This window comes from Hypomesus transpacificus, chromosome 17 (assembly GCF_021917145.1).
Source record: "Hypomesus transpacificus isolate Combined female chromosome 17, fHypTra1, whole genome shotgun sequence".
NCBI classification, from domain to species: domain Eukaryota; kingdom Metazoa; phylum Chordata; class Actinopteri; order Osmeriformes; family Osmeridae; genus Hypomesus; species Hypomesus transpacificus.
The window spans coordinates 1,221,032-1,246,380 of NC_061076.1; the positions used below are offsets into that span (position 1 = coordinate 1,221,032).

At 45.3% G+C, this 25,349-nt stretch overlaps 5 protein-coding genes across 5 annotated transcripts in view; all 5 read left to right on the forward strand.

Moving 5' to 3' along the window:
• The window catches only part of scn4ab (sodium channel, voltage-gated, type IV, alpha, b), a 15,321-nt gene extending 9,974 nt beyond the window's left edge, over nucleotides 1-5,347 (forward strand). Inside the window, exons 17-19 of the mRNA XM_047037494.1 lie at nucleotides 468-738; nucleotides 943-1,712; nucleotides 1,927-5,347. Of these exons, the coding sequence (XP_046893450.1) occupies nucleotides 468-738; nucleotides 943-1,712; nucleotides 1,927-2,421 (1,536 nt within the window). The 3' untranslated portion in view covers nucleotides 2,422-5,347. The remainder of the gene's footprint in view (nucleotides 1-467; nucleotides 739-942; nucleotides 1,713-1,926) is intronic.
• Nucleotides 5,348-8,830: 3,483 nt separating this feature from the next.
• Nucleotides 8,831-11,237, forward strand: LOC124479028 (somatotropin-like). The gene is made up of 6 exons (XM_047037495.1): nucleotides 8,831-8,920; nucleotides 9,078-9,217; nucleotides 9,396-9,512; nucleotides 9,757-9,906; nucleotides 10,101-10,247; nucleotides 10,478-11,237. Exons 1-6 carry the CDS (start codon nucleotides 8,911-8,913, stop codon nucleotides 10,538-10,540), a joined length of 627 nt encoding a protein of 208 aa, XP_046893451.1. The 5' UTR covers nucleotides 8,831-8,910; the 3' UTR covers nucleotides 10,541-11,237.
• Nucleotides 11,238-12,873: 1,636 nt separating this feature from the next.
• Nucleotides 12,874-14,766, forward strand: LOC124479558 (somatotropin-like). Its single transcript, XM_047038339.1, has 6 exons — nucleotides 12,874-12,969; nucleotides 13,127-13,266; nucleotides 13,524-13,619; nucleotides 13,716-13,865; nucleotides 14,060-14,206; nucleotides 14,437-14,766. The coding sequence occupies exons 1-6, from the start codon at nucleotides 12,960-12,962 to the stop codon at nucleotides 14,545-14,547; spliced, it is 654 nt and encodes a 217-aa protein (XP_046894295.1). The 5' UTR covers nucleotides 12,874-12,959; the 3' UTR covers nucleotides 14,548-14,766.
• Nucleotides 14,767-16,615: 1,849 nt separating this feature from the next.
• LOC124479536 (somatotropin-like) lies at nucleotides 16,616-18,157 on the forward strand. The gene is made up of 6 exons (XM_047038308.1): nucleotides 16,616-16,705; nucleotides 16,863-17,002; nucleotides 17,260-17,355; nucleotides 17,452-17,601; nucleotides 17,761-17,907; nucleotides 18,038-18,157. Exons 1-6 carry the CDS (start codon nucleotides 16,696-16,698, stop codon nucleotides 18,092-18,094), a joined length of 600 nt encoding a protein of 199 aa, XP_046894264.1. The 5' UTR covers nucleotides 16,616-16,695; the 3' UTR covers nucleotides 18,095-18,157.
• Nucleotides 18,158-18,364: 207 nt separating this feature from the next.
• rdm1 (RAD52 motif containing 1) lies at nucleotides 18,365-25,103 on the forward strand. The gene is made up of 7 exons (XM_047038263.1): nucleotides 18,365-18,652; nucleotides 19,228-19,407; nucleotides 21,198-21,332; nucleotides 21,798-21,993; nucleotides 22,159-22,257; nucleotides 23,288-23,367; nucleotides 23,719-25,103. Exons 1-7 carry the CDS (start codon nucleotides 18,548-18,550, stop codon nucleotides 23,785-23,787), a joined length of 864 nt encoding a protein of 287 aa, XP_046894219.1. The 5' UTR covers nucleotides 18,365-18,547; the 3' UTR covers nucleotides 23,788-25,103.
• Nucleotides 25,104-25,349: the final 246 nt, after the last annotated feature.

Below are 25,349 nucleotides of genomic sequence, written 5' to 3' on the forward strand. Positions count from 1 at the left end.
CCTCTCCCCTGGTAGCCTGCCCCCTCTCCCCTGGTAGGCTGCCCCCTTCTCCCCTGGTAGGCTGTCCCCCTCTCCCCTGGTAGCCTGCCCCCTCTCCCCTGGTAGGCTGCCCCCTTCTCCCCTGGTAGGCTGTCCCCTCTCCCCTGGTAGGCTGCCCCCTTCTCCCCTGGTAGGCTGTCCCCTCTCCCCTGGTAGGCTGCCCCCCTCTCCCCTGGAAGGCTGCCCCCTCACCCCTGCTCTCTAGTACCACCTGGTGTACTGATTGAGCTTTTGCCATAGAGATGAGCGTGAGCATGATATAAATTACAGATAAATTGAACCGTCAATTCAAACATCTAGCTAAACCCTGGAGCTGCATCTGACCCTGTTACCGTAGCAATAATGTTATATCAGATGAATGTAAAGTCATGTTGAGATTTGCTCCGTGACTCTGGTTCTTCCCCCTTGGTTCTGTCGCTCGTTCCTAGAACTGTTTCCAAGGCCTGGTGTTTGACCTGGTGAACAAGCAGTTCTTCGACATCTTCATCATGGTTCTGATCTGCCTCAACATGGTGACCATGATGGTGGAAACGGACGATCAGAGCCAGGAGAAGGATGAGATCTTGTTCCTGATCAACCTGGTGTTCATCGTTGTCTTCACCGCAGAGTGCATGTTGAAGATGATAGCGCTGAGGCACCATTACTTCTCGGTGGGATGGAACATCTTTGACTTTGTGGTGGTCATCCTCTCCATTACTGGTGAGTACGTGCCCAGACAGAAGAGAGAGAGAAAACGGAATTGCGTGGTAATATTTATTGTATTCCAGTACAATGAGAAGCAGTTTTAGAGTGTCTTAAAAAACAAAACAATCTAAATCGTAAAGTAGTTTCCACCTCGCTTCTGGTTCAACTTTTTTTTCACTCCACCCCCCTTTCTCTCTACCCCTCCTCCCCTCACCCCAGGGATCATGTTGGCTGACCTCATCGAAAAGTACTTTGTCTCTCCCACTCTGTTCCGTGTCATCCGATTGGCCAGGATCGGCCGCGTCCTCCGCCTCATCCGCGGCGCCAAAGGCATCCGCACCCTCCTCTTCGCCCTGATGATGTCACTTCCTGCGCTCTTCAACATCGGCCTGCTCCTCTTCCTGATCATGTTCATCTTCTCCATCTTCGGCATGTCCAACTTCGCCTACGTCAAAAAAGAGGCGGGCATCGACGACATGTTCAACTTCGAAACGTTTGGCAACAGCATCATCTGCCTGTTCATGATCACCACCTCCGCAGGCTGGGACGGCCTCCTGTCTCCCATCATGAACAGCCAGCCACCCGACTGCGACCCCGACGTGGAGAACCCTGGCACGGACGTGCGGGGAGACTGTGGCAGCCCTGGCGTGGGAATCATGTTCTTCTGCAGCTACGTCACCATGTCCTTTCTGGTAGTGGTGAACATGTATATCGCCATCATCCTGGAGAACTTCAACGTGGCCACGGAGGAGAGCGGCGATCCGCTGTGCGAAGACGACTTTGAGATGTTCTACGAGACGTGGGAGAAGTTCGACCCGAAGGCCACGCAGTTCATCAACTACAGCGAGCTGTCGACCTTCTGCGACACGCTGCTGGATCCGCTCAGGATCCCCAAACCCAACACCATTAAGCTGATCACTATGAACCTGCCCCTGGTGCCCGGAGACAAGATCCACTGTCTGGACATACTGCTGGCCCTGACTGCTGAGGTGAGTGGGGGGGTATTTGAATGTAAAACATTCTTCATTTTAACTGTTTCCTGTCATCTTTAACTGTTGAAGAATTTGGGACATATTATGTCATATTGTAAATATATATATTTTTTACAATAATTCTATGTTAGACACATCTTTTACAGTGTGAGTTGTGAGCAAAATGTGCCTGTTGTGTCCATGCATTCATATAATCTAGTGTTGTGTCTAGGTGCTGGGTGACTCAGGAGAGATGGACGGCCTGAAAGCCAGCATGGAGGAGAAGTTCATGGCCAATAACCCGTCCAAGGTGTCCTACGAGCCAATCAGCAGCACCCTGAAGAGGAAGCAGGAAGAGGTGGCAGCGTCGGTCATCCAGCGGGCCTATAGGAAGCACCTCTTGGTGCGCACCGTCAAACACGCCTCATACAAGTTCCGAGTGAAGCAGGAGCTGACCCAGGCGGGCGAGGAACCCCCGGAGACGGAGGGTCTGATCTTCACCAGGATCAGCGAGCTGTACGGAAGCCAGGAGGGGAGGCAGGGCCTGGGGGAGCCCTCAGGGAGGAAGCCTGGGGCTGCGGGGGTGAACGTGGCCTCCAGGAAGACAGGGGGCGCTGGTGAGCTCCGTCCCCGTGTGAAGATGCAGAGCGAGGTGCTGCTCCACTCAGCCCCCATCGTCATCCCAGACTCTGTACGCAGTGAGGACCTGAAGGAGTCAATCGTATAAGAGCTAACACGCTAACAAAATACTAACAACAAGCTAACACCCCAGACAGATGGTCTCCCTTAAGGAAGGAAGCTGTCCATGGTTTCTGGCAGGACTTCCTGACCATGTTAAGGTCACTACGGTTTGACCCTGTGTTCAACTCAACATGACTAAGCCCATGCCGTCTCTGAGACTCCAGACAGGAAGCTACTAATGTAGCAGTCAATCAAATTGATGTTTTCGATGCCCTACAAGGATTGTCAATGCCAAGGCCAACCAAAGAGCATTCTGGGTAAGACCGTAGAGCTCATATCTAATGGTGCTCCATGGGGCTTGGTGCTCTAGTTGTGGTTGGAGATTTAGACCTGTGGTTCTGATAACGTTTACTATCAGAGGTGACCTTTCTCCCCGCAGTGCTGTTATGGCGTCTTCCAAAAGGTTTTTTTAATACAGGTTTTTTTATCCTTTAGAAGGAGCCATTTCTGATTTTTTTCTTGCTGTCAAAAGTATCAAGTTACATCAGATGAACAAAATTGACAAGTTTGTTTAAACTTGTTGCTTTTCTTAGCAATGGAGTTCTACAGTATATTAAATAATTGTTGCAACCAGAGTTTGGTAACGGATGTTGTCTTCCACAAATAGAAACTTTTATAATTTTTTTATGAAAACTGATTTATTGAAATGTTTCTTGGTTTCTTAATTAATTTTAATTAAAACTATTTTTTTTTAAGTATAACATTTTATTTGAAGCTCTTATAATTGATTTACAAGGAAAATGATGATTTCCTAATTGCATTTTAACCAGTGATTTATTGTTTTGCTATTTGATCTCAGTGCCTTAAGATGAGTCAAATTCTGTGAAATCCAGATTGATATTGCACTCCTTATTACTGTTGTAATTTTTTTGTAGAAAAAGTCATAGATCAAACATCTACATTTGGAATTTGAATACTTAAGCTATTTCAGCAAACACCTTTGAGTGCCTTAGTGTGTTCTCTAAGAACACATATAATTGTTTATAAGACATCAAATACCAGTAAATGATGTGCTGATTTCATGTCATTTGTATCTACGTACTAACAGTCAGCAATGTAATTTCTTTTTTTCTTTTTTTATTGGGTATTGTAGTTTTTTTTTCTTGCTGCAATTAAAAGGCTTTGAATGTTCTGTCCTGGGCAGTGTTGTAGTGAATCTAAGCAGCTTCTGACCTCCACTTCTGTACAAACTACACAAGCCCACCCCTCTCTGTCTCTCCCACCAGTAGATTAAATACATGCTGCAAGTCTTAACTTGATCCTGTCTTAGTAGCGATGGTATTATTTTGGATGGATACCCCACACCTGAGGTCAAGGCCCTTCCTGAGGGCAAGTGAGGTCATGTTGATGTGTCACTATCATGTCCCTGACACGCTCATCTACACATACAACCTCACGTTTGTACCAAACATTCATAAAAATACAACTCAAAGGAATTCAACATTTATGATGACCTCACCTCCTCAGACACTAGCTCTCTACTGTAAACATCTGTACATGTAAACAACTGTTCAAAGTTTTTACTAAATCATGTTGCAGTGCCTGTGGACTGTGGACAAAAACTTTGAGCAGTTGCTTAAACACACAGATGTTTAGAGTAGAGGGCTAGGTGCCTGAGGTAGTGAAGTATACCAGTAATACTGTCTCCTGGTAATACTGTCTCCTAGTAATACCGTCTCCTGGTAATACTGTCTCCTGGTAATACTGTCTCCTGGTAATACTGTCTCCTAGTAATACCGTCTCCTGGTAATACTGTCTCCTGGTAATACTGTCTCCTAGTAATACTGTCTCCTGGTAATACTGTCTCCTAGTAATACTGTCTCCTAATAATACTGTCTCCTAGTAATACTGTCTCCTAGTAATACTGTCTCCTAGTAATACTGTCTCCTGGTAATACTGTCTCCTAGTAATACTGTCTCCTAGTAATACTGTCTCCTGGTAATACTGTCTCCTAGTAATACTGTCTCCTAGTAATACTGTCTCCTGGTAATACTGTCTCCTGGTAATACTGTCTCCTGGTGTCACAGCATGCAGAGCCTCTCATCAGGTTGAGTTATGAAGACACCGACGTGAGCTCAACGTATTGACATGTTGTTTATGTAAAGTGTGTGTGTGTGTAGGTGTAGTGGCTTCGGGTTTAAAGAGAGATGAAACCCACTCTACTCATGTGAGGCAGTAGGTCCCCTGACCTAGACGCTCATGTGAGGCAGTAGGCCTCCTGACCCAGACGCTCTTGTGAGGCAGTAGGCCCCCTGACCTAGACGCTCTTGTGAGGCAGTAGGCCCCTGACCCAGACGCTCTTGTGAGGCAGTAGGCCCCCTGACCCAGACGCTCTTGTGAGGCAGTAGGCCCCCTGACCCAGACGCTCTTGTGAGGCAGTAGGCCTCCTGACCCAGACGCTCTTGTGAGGCAGTAGGCCCCCTGACCCAGACGTTAGGATGCAGACAGGCCGGCTTCTTAGTTTGTTGTGTTTTGATTGGAGTAAGATGACTTGCACACACAGATTCACATTTTTTATCAGACCTAAATTAATCTTTAAACCAGTGTTTAATCATTGCAAGGGCTGTTGATATGAATGGGGGAACTATGTTTATTTTTGTACATCTTCCAGTATTAGTGCCACAGCGAAGCTGATGCATGTTAAAGAAACAGTACACACGTTTATCAGCACTGTGTACTGTTTGACTCAAATTTAGCATTAAAATGATTTATCTTTCAATTGTAGCATTTAAGATGTGCTGTGCCAGTGTTGGGGTTCCTGAAACTGTGTGTGTGTTAGCTGTGCCTGTACATATATATATATTATCTATATCTCCAACGCATAGTAATGGTTTTGACCCTTTTTTTAGGTTTATTTCTTTGTATCGTAAATATTATAAAGCATATTCCTGTAATAAAATGTAAATGCGTACATAGAAATGTGAACTGTGTGTGTATATTGTATTATTCACAGTATATATATTCATGTGTGTGACTATATATATATTCACCCCACTCTCCAGGGTCCAGATGGAAAAAATTCAGGCTGCTCAAATTCGAATGGTGAAATTCGAATAATTTTTTATGTAGCCGAAATGGTTTGAGATGAAAAAATTCAGATTGCAACATTTGGGATACCATGGTATTCCTGACCAGACCAGAAGTTTTTTAAAACATTTTTGGGGGAAAATATTTGTTCAACCTTTCGAAACACATTTTTCACACACAACCCGACACAAAAACGTTTCTATTTATTTTTATTTTTTTTATCCCAAGGTATTGCTTGCCTCAGACCGGACCCCCTCCTCAGGGGGAGAAAGGGGTTTGTGTGCATCTGTGTGTGTGTGTGTGTGTTTAAATATGTATTTATATTCTGAGGCCTATATTGTGTGTGTGTGTTTGTTCAGACGGCAGGTATTCCAGCCATGCACGGCACTGGTGCCAGGTTGTAAATACTCATCCAGCTCTTTATCACTCTCCGCTCTCCAAGATGATTAGAGAGTCACTGGACCTTTCACACACACATACACATGTATTCATGCACACATTTGCATACACACACACCTACTTACATACAGTACATGTCAAATGACAGTAACGAATGTGAGGAGAAGGGGAGGAAGAGAATGATAGGGAGGATGAGAGGAGGGAGCGAGGGATCTGAGTGCTGTGGTAGAGGACACAGGCGGGGTGAGAGGGGGTGAGATGGGAGGCGTAGGGCTGAGGGGTTGAGGGGGTTGGTGGGGTGAGAGCAGCAGATGGGGGGGGGGGGGGTATAGAGGGGGAGATGATGGAGGGGGCGCTGACTGGGAAGGGGCCAGAGTTAAGGGGTATGGTGGGGGCAATAGCAGGTGTCCCTCCCCCTCCCCCTACTCTGCTGGTATTCAGGGTCAGAGGTCCAGAGGTCCTGGAGGTCACAGATGTTAATCGTCCAGTGCAGGTGTCTCTCTCCCTCTCTTCTTCTCTCCCTCTCTCCCTCTCTCCCTCTCTCCCTCTCTCCCTCTCTGTCTCTATGTCTCTCTCCCTCTCTCCCTCTGTCTCTCTCTCGCTTTCCCTTTCTCTCTCTCTCTGGCCTTCCCAACACAGCTGCTGTCTGTCTCTCTACACATCTACAGGATCAGTCCCAGTCTGTGGTACTGCAATAGGATTTGGGGAAAACTTTGAACATTTGTTTAAACACACAGATGTTTCAAGTAGAGGGCTGGAGGCCTGTGAAGTATACTATTTATACTGTCTCATAGTTGTACTGTCTCATGGTAATACTGTCTCATGGTAATACTGTCTCATAGTAATACTGTCTCATGGTAATACTGTCTCATTGTAATACTGTCTCATGGTAATACTGTCTCATAGTAATACTGTCTCATGGTAATACTGTCTCATTGTAATACTGTCTCATAGTAATACTGTCTCCTAGTAATACTTTCTTTCTCTCTCAAATGATACTGTTTCATAGTAAGACTGTCTCGTGGTAATACTGTTTCATAGTAAGACTGTCTCCTAGTGTCACAGCATGTGGAGCCTCTCATTCGTTCTAAAGAGATATGAAACAAACACACTTAGACCGGATCACAGATCAGAGAGCATGTTGTTGACAGTGGTATCCAACAACCTACATCATTTCTCTCTTTCTCTCTCTTTCTTTCTCAAATGATTCGTCTTACTGTCAACCTCAGTGCTCTCTCTCTCTCTCTCTCTCTCCCTCTGTGTCTCTCTCCCCCCAGTCTCTCTCTCTCTCTCTCTCTCTACTTCAGCCTAAATGGTCCAGTTATTCCTATCCTCTGTAGTTTGAGCGGAAGCTTCAGGGTCTGAAGTTCACAGTCCAGACACCTGATAGGGTTCTGAAATAGTTATTGGAGCCACATCTGAGAAGAGCACGTCACTGTACATTAACTGAGCACTTCCAAGAGCCACTGGGGAGATGGGGGAGCGAGAGGAGGGGGAGATAGGGAGGTGGGGGGGTGGGCAGTAAGGGACACAGGTGGGGGGGCGGGGGAGATGGGGGAGGGAGAGGAGGGGGAGGGAGGCGGGGTGTGGGCAGTAAGGGACACAGGTGTGGGGAGAGGGAGAGGGAGAGGGAGGGGGAGGGAGGTTGGGGGGAGGGCAATAAGGGACACAGGTGGGGGGAGAGGGAGGGGAAGGGGGAGGGAGGTTGGGGGGAGAGGGAGAGGATTGGCAATGTTCACTTAACAGAGACGTCAGGAATAGATTCATCCTTTCAGTTTTTCCTCTCCACTGCTATTATTATCATCTTTATCACTTCCTGAGACAAGAATCCACTTCCAGATTGATATCACTGAGGCCTGTATTGTCAGGCTCTTCTCCATTTCCCTGGCGGGTCAAGGGGACCTCAAGATACAAGGGTCTCTGGACAGACCTTGGAGAGCTGTGGCTCTTTGCTCCAGCCTTGACCACCTGAGCCAGTGTGCATACAGCTAGGGTTGGGCCAAACACCTACAGGAGCCAGGCCAGACAATCGTATCCAAGCAACATACAAGGGGGGGATTTGCACCTGTGATTGCCCCATCTGCAGTAAGTTGCTCTACCCCTGAGCTATACCTAGATATTGAGGTTCAAGGATCAAGGCCAATGACACCTTTCCACTGGCCAGGCACAGGGCAGGTGCGTCAGCAACAACAACAACAGTCAAACACAGTCCCACATAAACAGATCAGATGACTGGATACGACTCATTGTTATGACCTTTAAGAGCACAGTCATTAATATGGACCATTACGACCATGGTTCAGTCAACATGAATATGGACGCTGCGCACACACACACACACACACACACATGCACACACAGACCATGCTCACACACACACACACACACACCTGCCATGATACCATAGCATCATCTTCATGGGTAGTGATAACCTACATAACCTTTATTAGATACAGGACACCATGTAACTGCATGGATCAATTATGTACACACACAGACGTTTGGCTTTTTTCAGTTTTAGAAGAGAGAAAATGTAGAATGCCATATTCCTACTGTAGAATGAAAAACCGAACAGAACAAGTTCTCCCAGATGAAGCTGTGTTATAGCAGAGAGTGACAGGCTGGTGGTGTTATGGGGTACTGAAAACACGTTGGACAACAGTGACATGAACTCTGTGTTTTGACTTCCATCACAAATCTGGTTTGTTTTCCCACCTTTCAGAGCTCATGGAAACATGCATGATTGGCTTGACTCTGTTGTGCAAGCACACACACACACACACACACACACACACACACACACACACACACACACACACACACACACACACACACATACACAAACACTAACAATGAAGGCTCTCTTTTAACGTAGGGATGGAATAACCATCACATTTCCCTGATCAATGCATTGAAACATAAGTTGGCGCCCTATAAAGCCAAGCTGCTAAACCAAGGACAACAAACACCTTCCTCTATCTCACAAAGACCAACGACAAACTCAGAGTTCTCTACTGAAGACGTCAGGCTCAGATACGACGAGGACAGAATGGGGCAAGGTGAGCTACTCTTACCTGAACCACCATGGGCCTCGTTGGAACTGCTTCTGATAACCTCCTCTTCTTCCCTCTCTCATCTCTCATCTTTCCTTCTCTTCTCTCTTGTCCTGTTTCCTATGTATTTCCACAACTCCTCAAATCTCTCTCTCTCCCTCAGTCTTTCTCCTGCTGACCCTCCTGCTGGTCAGTGACCTGGTCAGGCCTGCATCCGGCTCAGAGAACCAGCGTCTCTTCAGCATCGCTGTCGACCGTGCTCAGCACCTGCACCTGCTGGCACAGAAGATGTTCAACGACTTTGTAAGATCTTGAGATCTTCTTCTTCACTGTTAACTTATCTTAAAGATCAAACGATCTTTAAGATAATCATTTTACTTTATTTATTTCTTTGCCCATTTGTCTCTCTACTATCTCTCTTTTTTCCCACTCTCCCTCTTTCTGTCCCTCTCTCTCTTTCTCTCCTTCCATACATTGTCAGGAGGGAAACCTTTCTACCGAAGATCGAAGGCAGATGAACAAGATCTTCCTGCAGGACTTCTGTAACTCAGACTCCATCATCAGCCCCGTCGACAAGCATGAGACCCAGAAGAGCTCGGTCCGTTGGATATCTGTTCAGATTCACGTAGATTAGATTCATATTCAGATGAATCAGATTTAGGTTTACATTCACATGTGCGTGAGAATCAAGCTCAGATTAACTGAATCATCAGAGGGACTCATTCTCATTTTCATTAATTACAAACAGGTTTTAGATTCAGACTTTCCCTCTAGCCCTTGTCAACCAATGAGCCACCCTTTGAAAACTCGACAGCATACATGTTCAATGTGTGCGTGTGTAGGTGCAGAAGCTGCTCCACATCTCGTTCCGTCTGGTGGAGTCATGGGAGTATCCTAGCCAGACTCTCAGCAGCTCCCTGACCCTCAGTCGCTTCAGTGAGATCCCTCTGAAACTCACCGACCTGAAGATAGGCATCGACACCATCCTCAGGGTACACACACACACACGCCCCAACTGATACACACACAAACCTTCACAATGATGTTCTCTTACTCTAGATTTACTCAAAAGGAAAATCCAAACAAACTCTCAATCCAGACAAATTTATTCTGAGATTCTTCCCCCCCTCCCCCCCGAACCCCACCCAACACACACACACACATTTAAACACACACACACCTCCAGGGTACCCAAGACGGGATCCCCAGCCTAGAGGACAACGAGGCACAGCAGCTGCCCCCCTACGAGAACTACTACCAGAACCTCGGGGGCGACGACAACATCCGCAGGAGCTACGAGCTGCTGGCCTGCTTCAAGAAGGACATGCACAAGGTAGGGGGCTCTGGTGGCCCTGTGTGTGTGAGGGTGTGTGTGTGTGTGTGTGTGTGTGTGTGAGGGTGTGTGTGTGTGTGTGTTTTTGTGTGTGTCAGAGAAAGCTGGTGTGTAAGTGCTGTTATTTCTTTATGTGTGTAGAGTGTATGGTGTGCGTGAAATTGTGTGTGTGTGAGTGGGTTGTCTAGGTTACTGAAGCTGTAAAGCATGTGTGTGTTTCTGCTCCTCAGGTGGAAACGTACCTGACTGTTGCCAAGTGTCGACGGTCCCTGGAGGCTAACTGCACCCTGTAGAACCATCCCTGACAGACAGAACCAATCTATCCCAGATCAACATGGCCTTGGACTGCGTTACGGAAAAAATGCTCCCCCTCAATATTCCATCCCTTCTGCTTTGGGATGAAACTATAACTACACAAATATATATTTACAAACAATAACTATATATTCTGTTTAGGTTTATATGAAAGTATAAGGAATGGAGTCTCTCAAGAGACAAGAGAGGGGAGGATGATTTTCTCACAATCCACCTTTGTTTTGTTTTGGAGTATAGATTTGTTCTGAGACACCAGACCGATGGTTCTCTTTCTTACCAACGACAGCACTTTCTCTCTTTATTTCTCTCTCTCTTTTTCAATAGTGGAGTCTGATTTAGAAGATTCCAACCAGATAAGTGTTTCTGATGGAAGTTTATTTGTTTGTCACTCGCAAATGATTCAAGATACGATTCATATTGGTGCTCATTTTTATAAGTAATCAAAACATACACAATCTCAGAGGATGTATGTTTAGTAACAGTTTAGGTCAAATTGGGCACATTGATCATGATAGCCTGTTGGTGAAAAGACTCCCATACGTATTAATGGTGAATACAAATGTATTAAGAGTCGTTTAGACGTTAGATGTTTTTTCTACTTGATTCATTTCCCTCTCCTTACTTACTGTATGTGAAATGTGTAATGGTTTTTAGTTTTCCAATAAAGCTGTTGTTTATTGCAAATCAACTTTTTCCACTCCCTGCTTTCTTTTTAATCAGTCAATCAGTCTGTCTGTCCATCTATCCACCCTGTGATTTTGTGATGAGTTGGCAGATTTTGGCAAAGAGTCATATGTGGGCCAAATCTGACCTCCCAAACAATCAAATAAAAGAACAGTAGGTTTTAACAACAACTGTCCATATAAACATTTTACTAACTTGGCAAAAAATCCAACTGTTTATCACTTTAGCACCAGACAGTGGAAGGATACAAGATCCACATACAGACAGTAAACTCCAACCCTGTCAGACTGTGTCACTGTTCAGATCGCTAAACTAACGTATATATAGCAAAAAAGACAACACACATCTTCATTGTTTCATCTGCTACAGCAAATCCTTATATTCAAAATAACACAATTTCACATTAGGGTACGTGACGACAGTTGAAGCATGCTCAGTGTTCTGTCACAGTTACCAAGGTTCAAAACCCCATATGAACACAATGTTCAACCATGTGAGACAGCTGGGTTCTCAAGATCACTACCACTTGAGAATACATCTTGTCGAACTCTAAGTTCCTCTTTTTTGTCCGAAGCCCATTGGTTTGGACCAATCAGCACCCTCTGAGGAGCTATGGGCAGCTACTGACGTGGTTGACCTGTGATAGACGATGATTGACACATGGGTCAGCCAATCACCTGCCAAGTATTTATTTTATTTTTTAAGTACCCTTTTGACCTTTTTCGAAACAGTTTCCAAAGACGACTTTCCAGATGGATATGTGTAACAAACCACATGGCAAGTCAGGTTAGTTCAGATCTGTTGGGACGTAACTAAACTAAAGACCTGAATATCCACACAATCTCCATCCTTATAATCTGGCATTGCAATCTCTGCCAGATTATGTAATATTGCCGTTTAAAACACCATTGATGTTGGAGATACTTGCACTATAATCCTGTAATGAGGACCGAGTGGAAAGGCCAGTACTCTCTGAACCCTCCCTGTGACAGAATGGGGCCTGGCTGCACATTCGCAGCACAACGCAGACGGCTCCGAACACGACTCTCAACCCTCAGTGATTGGGTTACTGTTGTGCCAGAGATTTGATGAAATGACATTTCACACAGTTTGAATATATGGACCAAAATGTGACAATATTTCACACAGTATGAATATATGGACCAAAATGCAATGACACGTAGACCTCCAGTGGCTATCTTGATCATGGTCAAGTCATGATGAATATGGAGCACAATGTGACCATTTCAGACAGTGTGACTATGGATCACACCGACACCCCCCCCCCCCACACACACACACACACACACACCTGCCATAATAGGTAGGGATTAGATAACCTTTATTAAATGTAAATGTAAATTAGATACAGGACACGAACTGTGTGGAACCAATATGCACACACACACACACACACACACACAGAGCAGTTATTTTGGGAGTGAGGAACAATCTCCCTGAATGCTTTAAAACATCGATGACCTGGTCATGCAATCCACAAACTCATACACAAACATGCCAAATTAATCTTTTTATCTAAGATAGAATAACCATCACATTTCTCTTACCAATGCATTGAAACATAAGTTTGCGCTCTATAAAGCCAAGCTGCTAAACCGAAGACAACACACACCTTCCTGTATCTCTCAGAGACCAACGACAAACTCAGAGTTCTCTATTGAAGACGTCAGGCTCAGATACGACGAGGACAGAATGGGGCAAGGTGAGCTACTCCTACCTGAAGCACCGTGGACCTCGTTGGAACTGCTTCTAATAACCTCCTCTTCTTCCCTCTCTCGTCTCCCATCTTTCCTTCTCTTCTCTCCTGTCCTGTTTCCTATGTATTTCCACAACTCCTCAAATCTCTCTCTCTCCCTCAGTCTTTCTCCTGCTGACCCTCCTGCTGGTCAGTGACCTGGTCAGGCCTGCATCCGGCTCAGAGAACCAGCGTCTCTTCAGCATCGCCGTCGACCGTGCGCAGAACCTGCACCTGCTGGCACAGAAGATGTTCAACGACTTTGTAAGACAACCCATCCTCCATGTTAAAACGTTTGATTTGTTCTGACGGTCCAGTGAATCGGTCCAGTCGTCTTCTCTTGACGATTATGATTTTTGTATCTGATCCTTAATTTTCTAAATCTAAATATCTTCTAAATCTCTCAATAGCTGTCTTTGTACTGCTACCCCTCTATCTCGAATTCCTTCAATCTATTTATCTTTCAGCCTCTCTGTGTCAAACTAACTCCCTGTTTCTTTCTGGCTGTACTTTACCCATAGGGCAGAGCTTTTTCGGAGGAGCAAAGACAGCGTCTCTTCCTACAAGACATCTGTAACGTCAGCCCTGTCAACAAGCAGGAAGTGCAGATTAGCTCTGTCAGTTGATTTTGCTTCCCCTGATTCTGATATACTCCTCAAATGTATCATGTTTAAAAAGAGGCATAACATGTATTTGTGTGTGTGTGTGTGTAGGTGCAGAAGCTGCTCCACATCTCGTTCCGTCTGGTGGAGTCATGGGAGTATCCTAGCCAGACTCTCAGCAGCTCCCTGACCCTCAGTCGCTTCAGTGAGATCCCTCTGAAACTCACCGACCTGAAGATAGGCATCGACACCATCCTCAGGGTACACACACACACACGCCCCAACTGATACACACACAAACCTTCACAATGATGTTCTCTTACTCTAGATTTACTCAAAAGGAAAATCCAAACAAACTCTCAATCCAGACAAATTTATTCTGAGATTCTTCCCCCCCTCCCCCCCGAACCCCACCCAACACACACACACACATTTAAACACACACACACCTCCAGGGTACCCAAGACGGGATCCCCAGCCTAGAGGACAACGAGGCACAGCAGCTGCCCCCCTACGAGAACTACTACCAGAACCTCGGGGGCGACGACAACATCCGCAGGAGCTACGAGCTGCTGGCCTGCTTCAAGAAGGACATGCACAAGGTAGGGGGCTCTGGTGGCCCTGTGTGTGTGAGGGTGTGTGTGTGTGTGTGTGTGTGTGTGTGAGGGTGTGTGTGTGTGTGTGTTTTTGTGTGTGTCAGAGAAAGCTGGTGTGTAAGTGCTGTTATTTCTTTATGTGTGTAGAGTGTATGGTGTGCGTGAAATTGTGTGTGTGTGAGTGGGTTGTCTAGGTTACTGAAGCTGTAAAGCATGTGTGTGTTTCTGCTCCTCAGGTGGAAACGTATGAAAGTATAAGGAATGGAGTCTCTCAAGAGACAAGAGAGGGGAGGATGATTTTCTCACAATCCACCTTTGTTTTGTTTTGGAGTATAGATTTGTTCTGAGACACCAGACCGATGGTTCTCTTTCTTACCAACGACAGCACTTTCTCTCTTTATTTCTCTCTCTCTTTTTCAATAGTGGAGTCTGATTTAGAAGATTCCAACCAGATAAGTGTTTCTGATGGAAGTTTATTTGTTTGTCACTCGCAAATGATTCAAGATACGATTCATATTGGTGCTCATTTTTATAAGTAATCAAAACATACACAATCTCAGAGGATGTATGTTTAGTAACAGTTTAGGTCAAATTGGGCACATTGATCATGATAGCCTGTTGGTGAAAAGACTCCCATACGTATTAATGGTGAATACAAATGTATTAAGAGTCGTTTAGACGTTAGATGTTTTTTCTACTTGATTCATTTCCTTACTTACTGTATGTGAAATGTGTAATGGTTTTTAGTTTTCCAATAAAGCTGTTGTTTATTGCAAATCAACTTTTTCCACTCCCTGCTTTCTTTTTAATCAGTCAATCAGTCTGTCTGTCCATCTATCCACCCTGTGATTTTGTGATGAGTGGGCAGATTTTGGCAAAGAGTCATATGTGGGCCAAATCTGACCTCCCAAACAATCAAATAAAAGAACAGTAGGTTTTAACAACAACTGTCCATATAAACATTTTACTAACTTGGCAAAAAATCCAACTGTTTATCACTTTAGCACCAGACAGTGGAAGGATACAAGATCCACATACAGACAGTAAACTCCAACCCTGTCAGACTGTGTCACTGTTCAGATCGCTAAACTAACGTATATATAGCAAAAAAGACAACACACATCTTCATTGTTTCATCTGCTACAGCAAATCCTTATATTCAAAATAACACAATTTCACATTAGGGTACGTGACGACAGTTGAAGCATGCTCAGTGTTCTGTCACAGTTACCAAGGTTCAAAACCCCATATGAACACAATGTTCAACCATGTGAGACAGCTGGGTTCTCAAGATCACTACCACTTGAGAATACATCTTGTCGAACTCTAAGTTCCTCTTTTTTGTCCGAAGCCCATTGGTTTGGACCAATCAGCACCCTCTGAGGAGCTATGGGCAGCTACTGACGTGGTTGACCTGTGATAGACGATGATTGACACATGGGTCAGCCAATCACCTGCCAAGTATTTATTTTATTTTTTAAGTACCCTTTTGACCTTTTTCGAAACAGTTTCCAAAGACGACTTTCCAGATGGATATGTGTAACAAACCACATGGCAAGTCAGGTTAGTTCAGATCTGTTGGGACGTAACTAAACTAAAGACCTGAATATCCACACAATCTCCATCCTTATAATCTGGCATTGCAATCTCTGCCAGATTATGTAATATTGCCGTTTAAAACACCATTGATGTTGGAGATACTTGCACTATAATCCTGTAATGAGGACCGAGTGGAAAGGCCAGTACTCTCTGAACCCTCCCTGTGACAGAATGGGGCCTGGCTGCACATTCGCAGCACAACGCAGACGGCTCCGAACACGACTCTCAACCCTCAGTGATCGGGTTACTGTTGTGCCAGAGATTTGATGAAATGACATTTCACACAGTTTGAATATATGGACCAAAATGTGACAATATTTCACACAGTATGAATATATGGACCAAAATGCAATGACACGTAGACCTCCAGTGGCTATCTTGATCATGGTCAAGTCATGATGAATATGGAGCACAATGTGACCATTTCAGACAGTGTGACTATGGATCACACCGACACCCCCCCCCCCCCACACACACACACACACACACCTGCCATAATAGGTAGGGATTAGATAACCTTTATTAAATGTAAATGTAAATTAGATACAGGACACGAACTGTGTGGAACCAATATGCACACACACACACACACACACACACACACACAGAGCAGTTATTTTGGGAGTGAGGAACAATCTCCCTGAATGCTTTAAAACATCGATGACCTGGTCATGCAATCCACAAACTCATACACAAACATGCCAAATTAATCTTTTTATCTAAGATAGAATAACCATCACATTTCTCTTACCAATGCATTGAAACATAAGTTTGCGCTCTATAAAGCCAAGCTGCTAAACCGAAGACAACACACACCTTCCTGTATCTCTCAGAGACCAACGACAAACTCAGAGTTCTCTATTGAAGACGTCAGGCTCAGATACGACGAGGACAGAATGGGGCAAGGTGAGCTACTCCTACCTGAAGCACCGTGGACCTCGTTGGAACTGCTTCTAATAACCTCCTCTTCTTCCCTCTCTCGTCTCCCATCTTTCCTTCTCTTCTCTCCTGTCCTGTTTCCTATGTATTTCCACAACTCCTCAAATCTCTCTCTCTCCCTCAGTCTTTCTCCTGCTGACCCTCCTGCTGGTCAGTGACCTGGTCAGGCCTGCATCCGGCTCAGAGAACCAGCGTCTCTTCAGCATCGCCGTCGACCGTGCGCAGAACCTGCACCTGCTGGCACAGAAGATGTTCAACGACTTTGTAAGACAACCCATCCTCCATGTTAAAACGTTTGATTTGTTCTGACGGTCCAGTGAATCGGTCCAGTCGTCTTCTCTTGACGATTATGATTTTTGTATCTGATCCTTAATTTTCTAAATCTAAATATCTTCTAAATCTCTCAATAGCTGTCTTTGTACTGCTACCCCTCTATCTCGAATTCCTTCAATCTATTTATCTTTCAGCCTCTCTGTGTCAAACTAACTCCCTGTTTCTTTCTGGCTGTACTTTACCCATAGGGCAGAGCTTTTTCGGAGGAGCAAAGACAGCGTCTCTTCCTACAAGACATCTGTAACGTCAGCCCTGTCAACAAGCAGGAAGTGCAGATTAGCTCTGTCAGTTGATTTTGCTTCCCCTGATTCTGATATACTCCTCAAATGTATCATGTTTAAAAAGAGGCATAACATGTATTTGTGTGTGTGTGTGTGTAGGTGCAGAAGCTGCTCCACATCTCGTTCCGTCTGGTGGAGTCATGGGAGTATCCTAGCCAGACTCTCAGCAGCTCCCTGACCCTCAGTCGCTTCAGTGAGATCCCTCTGAAACTCACCGACCTGAAGATAGGCATCGACACCATTCTCAGGGTACACACACACACACAAAAACCTTCATTATCTCTTATTAAAGAAAATCCAAAGTAACTCTCAATCCAGACAAACAAATTCTGATATTACCCTTTACTGCCCCCCCCCCCCCCGCCCGCACACATACACACACACATTTAAACACACACACACCTCCAGGGTACCCAAGACGGGATCCCCAGCCTAGAGGACAACGAGGCACAGCAGCTGCCCCCCTACGAGAACTACTACCAGAACCTCGGGGGCGACGACAACATCCGCAGGAGCTACGAGCTGCTGGCCTGCTTCAAGAAGGACATGCACAAGGTAGGGGGCTCTGCTGGGCCTGTGTGTGTGAGGGTGTGTGTGAGGGTGTGTGTGTGTGTGTGTGTGTGTGTGTGGCATTGTGTCAGGAAGTTATAACCAAAGTTCTTGAGAGTGTACGTTTCTCCCGCAGGTAGAGACGTATCTGTACATGGCAAAGTATAAAACTTCCCTGGAGGCCAACTTCTAAACTCTGATTGGTCCTGGTCCTGGGTCACGTTACCTTAATCACAATAAAACCTTGTTGCAAAACATCAACCCTCTGTTTCCTTTATTGATATATCAACGTAAATAGCATCTGTGTTAATCAGTTGTTAATATTTTCAGTATACTGTATATAATGTAGAAATGTACCGTCTCTACGTATTTTATTGGGTCACGGTCACCTATAATTGTCATTGGCTCTAACTGGTAGTAACTCCGCCCATCTTTCTGAGCGCGGCAAAATCAGACGCTCGCATCTCGTGCACATGCGGAAGTACATACAACTACTTCAGCAGGACTCGAACAAAACAAATGGAAGTTACATTTCGTTCTCTGTCGTTTCAACAAATCACGGCGTCTGCAACATTTTACAGACCGACACCGAATGTCACACGACAATGAATAGAAGTGAGAGATAACAGCACACGCGTTTCCAAATATGGACATCGAAGTGGAAATTATCGAGTTCAAGGTACCCTACGAAAACAACAAAACTATTTTTGTTTGGGGTATCCAGCCTACGTTCACTGAGGCCTTTATTTACGTAAGTACATGTCAGACCGAAGCCGTTTTACATTTGTATACATTGTTTCATTTTACACACTTTCACTCAAAGTGATATACATATAGGCTTCATGGAAAGTAGGTCTACGGGTACTGTAGCGAGGTCAACGTTTGAACCCAGGGCCCTGTGAGGCTGCAGTTACCAGACTGAATGCCACTGTGTTAAGGCACCACATTTCAGAGAACTAGAGCTGCCCGTTGAAAAAAATAATATTGTTCGATCATTTACGTTTGTTCGGCATAGGCCTACTGTCACTAAACAGATGCTATTTTTCGTATTTATTTTCCATGGCATATATTACAGCCAAATGACAGCCAGTGTTGTGTCAACCCTTGCAAACAAATTATTAATATATATAATAATTATTAGTATAAATTTATTATCGATAAAAAGTACTGCTAGCAATATTATTATTGTTGGTGTTTACTTTTTAAACAAGACAGTCAAGTCAACCAAGGTCTGTTTTTCTGTGATCACAGCTAGATAAGAAAAAAGAAAAAAAATAACTGTCATAGTTTGAATTGGTTATTAGAACACACCTAGTTCTGTTTCAGGAGTCTGCCTGGAAGGCGTTCTCTGCGTTCGGACCTCTTTACCTGCTCAAGGTTTGTCCAAACGCAGCCGTAGCGGAACCAGGGTTCTACGCGCTGATCAAGTACTTCTCTGCTGCCCAGGCCTCACTGGCCCAGAGAGCCATGGAAGGGAGAAGTCTGTTCCAGACCATGCCCCTAAGAGTAAGCACCCACACACAGGCACACAGACACACACACAGGCACACAGACACACACACAGGCACACACACACAGTCACACACACAGACACACACGCACACAGACACACGCACACACACAGACACACACACACACACACAGACACACACCCACAGGCACACACCCACACACAGACACACACACACACCCACAGGCACACACACACAGGCACACACACAGAAACAGCTCTCCTTAAATTACATTTCCATTTATTCATTTACCAGACGCTTTTATCCAAAGCGACTTCCAAGAGAGAGCTTTACAAAAGTGCATAGGTCACTGATCATAACAACAAGATAGCCCCAAACATTGCGGGTAGCCAAAACATGAAGCATACATTGTGAAAAACCAAATAAGTGCCAAAGGGAAGAACCATAAGAACATGTAGTTAAACTAGATACAATTAAACAACATTAACTTCAAAAAGTGCAAGAGTGTACCTGTAGAAAAGCAAGCAACAGTAAAATATTTCACAGCGAGTACAATAATTTTTGTAATCAATTACAGCTAACCAACAAGGGCAACAAGTTTCAATAAGAGTCATTGTGATCCTGGAGGAAAACTAACATCATAGCTAGTCTAGTAAGGTATGTTGATGTGTTTTGAAACGTATTTAGCATTCTACCTATGCTACATACAAGAGACGTTAGCATTGCTAATAGGCTAACTGTTAGCATACTTACAACTTGTGTTTGTGATGAGCATACGGTTGGAACAACACCTCTTTTCAGAAACAGCGGCTTAGCAAATTCTTTTTTAAATTGTCCAAGGTTTTCATTCAAAACTGTCTTTGGTGAAATGGTTCGAGCAAATGAATAAATGAGTGTCGAACTTCCTGGGATCTTCTAATAGACAAACATCAGCCATGCCCGTCGAGCGTCTGGTTCCTCGGGAAGATGATGAAAAGTGTCAGCATGCCCAGTACAGCTTGGAAGACTGCATTTACGATGGTCCATTTACGATATACTTTAAAAACTTTCAAACGTTCTCCTTTGTTGTTTGCGTGGAAGTACACAGAGCAGCATGCAGCTAAACTAATGTCTGAGATCCTGGGCCAGAACACCAGAGGGCTGGTCTGTATGTAAATGTTGGAGAGTGACAGCTGATGCTATATTTGTGACGTCACAAATACAGCTCTTTCAAAACCGATCGTTTTACAGCTGCAGTTTCAAGTTGTGAGATTTAGATAGGAAAGAGGTGTCAATGGACTTTGAGGTTCACTGTATGTCCATTTTACCCACCGAACTGTCATTATTCAACTATGACAAGGTAAAAACTGTTTTGCCAGCAATGACCCCTTTAAGCCTTTTGTTCTACATCTTCACCAGTAGGTGGCAGCACACCCCACAGTATGACACAGACCCTGGGCAAGCAACGCTGACTTGTCCCCCTCACTCCAGACATGAGGTCAAAACAAGTCAGTCTGGCAGTTGAGGCCCATAAGTCACCAACAAAATACAAAAATGGAGGAAGCACATTTTTGGGGCGGACTTTTGTATTTACTTTGTTGGTTTTACCTGCAACATAATTACAGAAACAAAGTGCCTCTGTGCCAGCTTGACATCAATAAGATATATTTATTCTGTATGGAGTCATCAACAAGATCCATTGCTGAGATTCAGGATCCAAAAAAAAAAAGTCACAACTTGGATGCTTCATACAGGCAGTGGAGGAACACAATGACTGTTCCTGCCAGTAGGGGGCAGTGTACAGCAGAGCCGGTCCCGTGACTCTGTGGCGTGTGCGTCCTGCAGGTGAGGGTGAGCACCAAGAAGCTGCCCTCCTTCCTGTCTGACCCCGCGTCCCATAGGCCCCTGAGCCTCAGCCGGTGTCAGGACCTGGCCAACCACTACCTGGGCTTCAACGGCTGGAGCACACGCATCATCACGGTACACACACACACATCATCACGGTACACACACACACATCATCACGGTACACACACACACACACGCATCATCACGGTACACACACACACATCATCACGGTACACACACACGCATCATCACGGTACACACACACACGCATCATCACGGTACACACACACACATCATCACGGTACACACACTCATGCATCATCACGGTACACACACACACACACGCATCATCACGGTACACACACACGCATCATCACGGTACACACACACACGCATCATCACAGTACACACACACACACACGCATCATCACGGTACACACACACGCATCATCACGGTACACACACACACGCATCATCACAGTACACACACACACACGCATCATCACGGTACACACACACACACAGGGACATATTCATAACATGCACTATCATCTCTAAGTCATAAACAACACGTATTCCAACGGTGTGTGTGTCCAGGTGAAGGACCTATCCAGTGATGGAGATCAGCAGGAGCTGGGTGCTCCAGGCCCAGCCCCAGGCCCAGCCCCAGGCCCAGAGGGGTCTCCCCTGGAAAGGAGTCTCCGCTACGGCTGCTTGGTGGAGCTGTCCTTCCCCAAACACCAGCTGAGCTGTCGGGGGGTGGGCATCGCTGAGGAGACCTTCCTCGTCTCCGGTCAGTACATTCTCACACACACACATAAGTACACTTACACACACATAAGTACACTTACACGCACACACGTGTTCATTATCGTGTGTGTGTGAAGGAATAGCTCTGGGCCTGGGGGGAAACACACAGCTGTTCAGTATTGTGTGTGTGTGTGTGTGTGTTCCCCAGGCCCAGAGGTGGCCCTCCTGAAGAGAGGGAAGCTGCAGAGGTGGGCCAGAGACAAGGCTGTCGTCCAGGCCTTTGAGAAGGTGCTCCTACTGGCACTGGGTGAGTCCACACACGCGCTTACATGTCCTCACCCAAAAACACACACACATAATCGGTACATACCTCTGTGCCTTCAGCTTGTACTGTAAAACACTTCCTGGTTAGGTGTTGTTGTGGATTATTGATAAATGGTACAGGGTGAAAGGCTTGTGGGGTACATAAGAATGAGGGAGAGAAGACCTAAAGTCTTCAACTGTACAGAAAGGAAATGCTGTTGAAGCAGAAAGGGAGGCTGGGGTGAAAGAGTGGGACTGATGTGTATTGTATGGACTCAAAAGGGAGTTGTTATGAGGCTAGTTAGAGTGAATAACATCGGTTCAGGGACAAAGTAACGTGGAAGCTTCTGAGGGTTAGCAGCTGGGAAGACTCCAGTTTGAAGGGGGAATGGAGGAGTAGCCGTCTAATCTGGGATCGATGAACCCCTCATAAGGAGGGGGAATAGGAAGCGAGAGTGACAGGTCAAGCTGACCTGGCCAGGGAAGTGGGGAGAGAAGGATGAAGGTGTCCTTAAGGAGGACTTGTGTTTATCAGGAAGTATGGAGTGAACTTGGGTCTCAGGGAAATAATGAACATAGAGGGCAGGTTTTGAGGGGACATTAGAGATGGTGAGTGTGCATGCATGTTGGGGTTATCTAGGACATGATGGCCTTAACCAAAACATGGAAAAAACCTTCTAGAACCTTCTAAAAGGTTGTGAAATTGCAGCATGCAGGGCGGGGGATTTTCCTCAATTAGACTATATAGGGGGATGTCCAAGATATTTGATTGGCTTTTTTGTCTTATGTGAACTGCTGCCGCATTGCTGAATAAAACAAGCTGCCTTGTCTTTGAAAGATATTCCCGTCTCGACTCTATTTTTGATAATCCTTTTGAAACTAATTCTTCAACAGTAGATGTACGTAGTAGACACATGACAGAAGTGTCTTGATTGTCAAGCCTCTGTTGTTACGGCAACAGATAAGAGAAAAGGAACTCAACAATAGTTGGTCTATTTGACCGCCATTCTACCCTTTTCTTCTCGGATACCCAGGTAACGGGAAAGTGGTGGTTGAGCTGAGAGTGGACAGAGATGAGGTACTACCAGAGGAACACCTGGAGGGACTCATCCAGGTAACACCTGCACTGCATCGTCCAGCCCCTCCCTCCCTCCACATCCTCTCTCTTTCTTCCCTACTATGTCTATTAGTATAACACCATGGACCACCACCCTGGATCACCACCCTGGATCACCACCCTGGATCACCACCCTGGATCACCACCCTGGATCACCACCCTGGATCCCCACCCTGGATCACCACCCTGGATTAACTCGTCCAGACACCTGCTCTCCCTCTGTCTCCCTGAGTTTCCCCTCCTCCCATTGTCTCTCCCTGTCTCTCTCCTTTCTCCCCTCACTTGTGTGTGTGTGTGTGTGTATGAAATAATCCCCCTTAAAGAAATAGCAATGTATGTATTTATCAGGTGAACAACGTGCCTTGGAGCCAATTGAACCCGGATGAAGAGGAGTGGGATCTCACAGTCAACATGTGACCCAACAGGAGGAGAAGGGAGGGGAGGAGGAGGAGGAGGAGGAGGAGGAGACTGGAAGACCTCCTCTCCACTCCTGCAAATCTGCTGCTCAAAGGAGGAGGAGGAATGTACATTTGTAAATGTAATGTAAATGAGGAGGAGTCCTTTCAGTATCAGCTGCTCTACCCACCTGTAGACCTACCCAACCTGTAACACAGTCACCATGTGATTCCACTATAGTCATGTGTTAAGTCTTAGTGCTTCCTAAGTTAAGCATGTGTTACCACTGTTCCTTCTAAGTTTATTATTTGTTTTACCAGTAATACGAAGTTACATTTCTTTGTCGCCGCGGTTGTGCTGCGTGGTGAGTTCCCTGTGCCTGGGTGTTAACATGGCTCACCAGCTGTATGTCATCAAGCTGGGGCAAATCATCTTCTCAGTGTGAGGTCCTCTCCTTCCCCTTTGTCTCTCTTTGTCTTTCCCTCTTGCTTTCTCTTTCCCTCTCTCCCTTTTGATCTCTCTCGCATCAGTTTTTCCTTGGGTTTGCCACCACCTGCTCTATCTGCTGCCACTCTAGTCCTGTCTTGTCTGGGTGGGTGCAACAGAAGGCCCGGAGGCCTCGATTCATATTTTCTTATTTACTCACTTGGCAAGAGGTTAATGGCTTCCAGACTGTTTTGTGGGGTGGGGTGGTTTCGTATGGCTATAAAAAAAATGAAACATTGATCCTGTTTTCAAAGATGCAGACATATCGAACCACAAAAGTTTAGCTGACACTAGTCTGAGTGAGTGATGGTGTGTCATCTTAATTAAAGGCTCTTAAAAACGTCTCTATACTGTCGAGCCATAGTTTCAGTAACATGCGAATCGCCTCCTCCCGCCCTCTCCAAGATGGGAGAGTTTCATGCACACCATAACCACATTTCAGAAACATTACTTAGCCAGCTATGCCACCAAACATTGGTTGCTGATGGTTGGCCGAAATGTACCCTGCGTGAGTTCAACCAATTCAATTTGGTTACAGGGGCGTTCATGCTAATAGTTTGCTCTATAGACCTACGTATTACAACACTATTTATAACCTAAGCAATGTTATGATACTGTCTTTTCACTGCTGTCTGTTTACCTGTAAAGGGAAACGTTAATCCTGCTCTCGTAGACACAGACTGTAGAATAACAAGATCCAATCCTGTTTCTGGGTACAGTATGTGGTCCATGGGCTGGGGATACAGTACCTGGGTGTATGTATACTGTTAGAATATGCCCTTTTCTTGTAACTTCTACATGCTTTATTTGTATGTCATTTTGGTTGAGAGCTGAATGAATTAAACGTCAAGCTGGCAACTCTCAGCAGAGCAGTCTTTGTGATCCACAGACTCCGTTGTCGACCTCAGCAGTAAATCAGGATTCACAAAAGGGATGTCTGTTCTCGCCACGTACAGAAACATGTTTGAAGCCAACGTAGTTAATCACACTACCAAACGTGACTCATTCTATAGCTCAAAATTGTCTCGATGAACACGTATCAAAAGTTTGAGTCGGGTCACTTCTGAGTCATGCACAGTGTGGTTATGTTATGTGTT

Bases quoted from the DNA above. Each gene is read 5' to 3' on its own strand.
- LOC124479028 (XM_047037495.1), top strand. The intron at 9,218-9,395 runs GTAAGATCTTGA...ATACATTGTCAG, and splicing joins AGAAGATGTTCAACGACTTT to GAGGGAAACCTTTCTACCGA. The intron at 9,513-9,756 runs GTCCGTTGGATA...GTGCGTGTGTAG, and splicing joins ATGAGACCCAGAAGAGCTCG to GTGCAGAAGCTGCTCCACAT.
- LOC124479558 (XM_047038339.1), top strand. The intron at 13,267-13,523 runs GTAAGACAACCC...CTTTACCCATAG, and splicing joins AGAAGATGTTCAACGACTTT to GGCAGAGCTTTTTCGGAGGA. The intron at 13,866-14,059 runs GTACACACACAC...ACACACCTCCAG, and splicing joins GCATCGACACCATCCTCAGG to GGTACCCAAGACGGGATCCC.
- rdm1 (XM_047038263.1), top strand. From the start codon at position 18,548: ATGGACATCGAAGTGGAAATTATCGAGTTCAAGGTACCCTACGAAAAC. The intron at 21,994-22,158 runs GTCAGTACATTC...TGTGTTCCCCAG, and splicing joins GGAGACCTTCCTCGTCTCCG to GCCCAGAGGTGGCCCTCCTG. The intron at 23,368-23,718 runs GTAACACCTGCA...TGTATTTATCAG, and splicing joins ACCTGGAGGGACTCATCCAG to GTGAACAACGTGCCTTGGAG.
- LOC124479536 (XM_047038308.1), top strand. The intron at 17,356-17,451 runs GTCAGTTGATTT...GTGTGTGTGTAG, and splicing joins AGGAAGTGCAGATTAGCTCT to GTGCAGAAGCTGCTCCACAT. The intron at 17,908-18,037 runs GTAGGGGGCTCT...TTTCTCCCGCAG, and splicing joins TCAAGAAGGACATGCACAAG to GTAGAGACGTATCTGTACAT.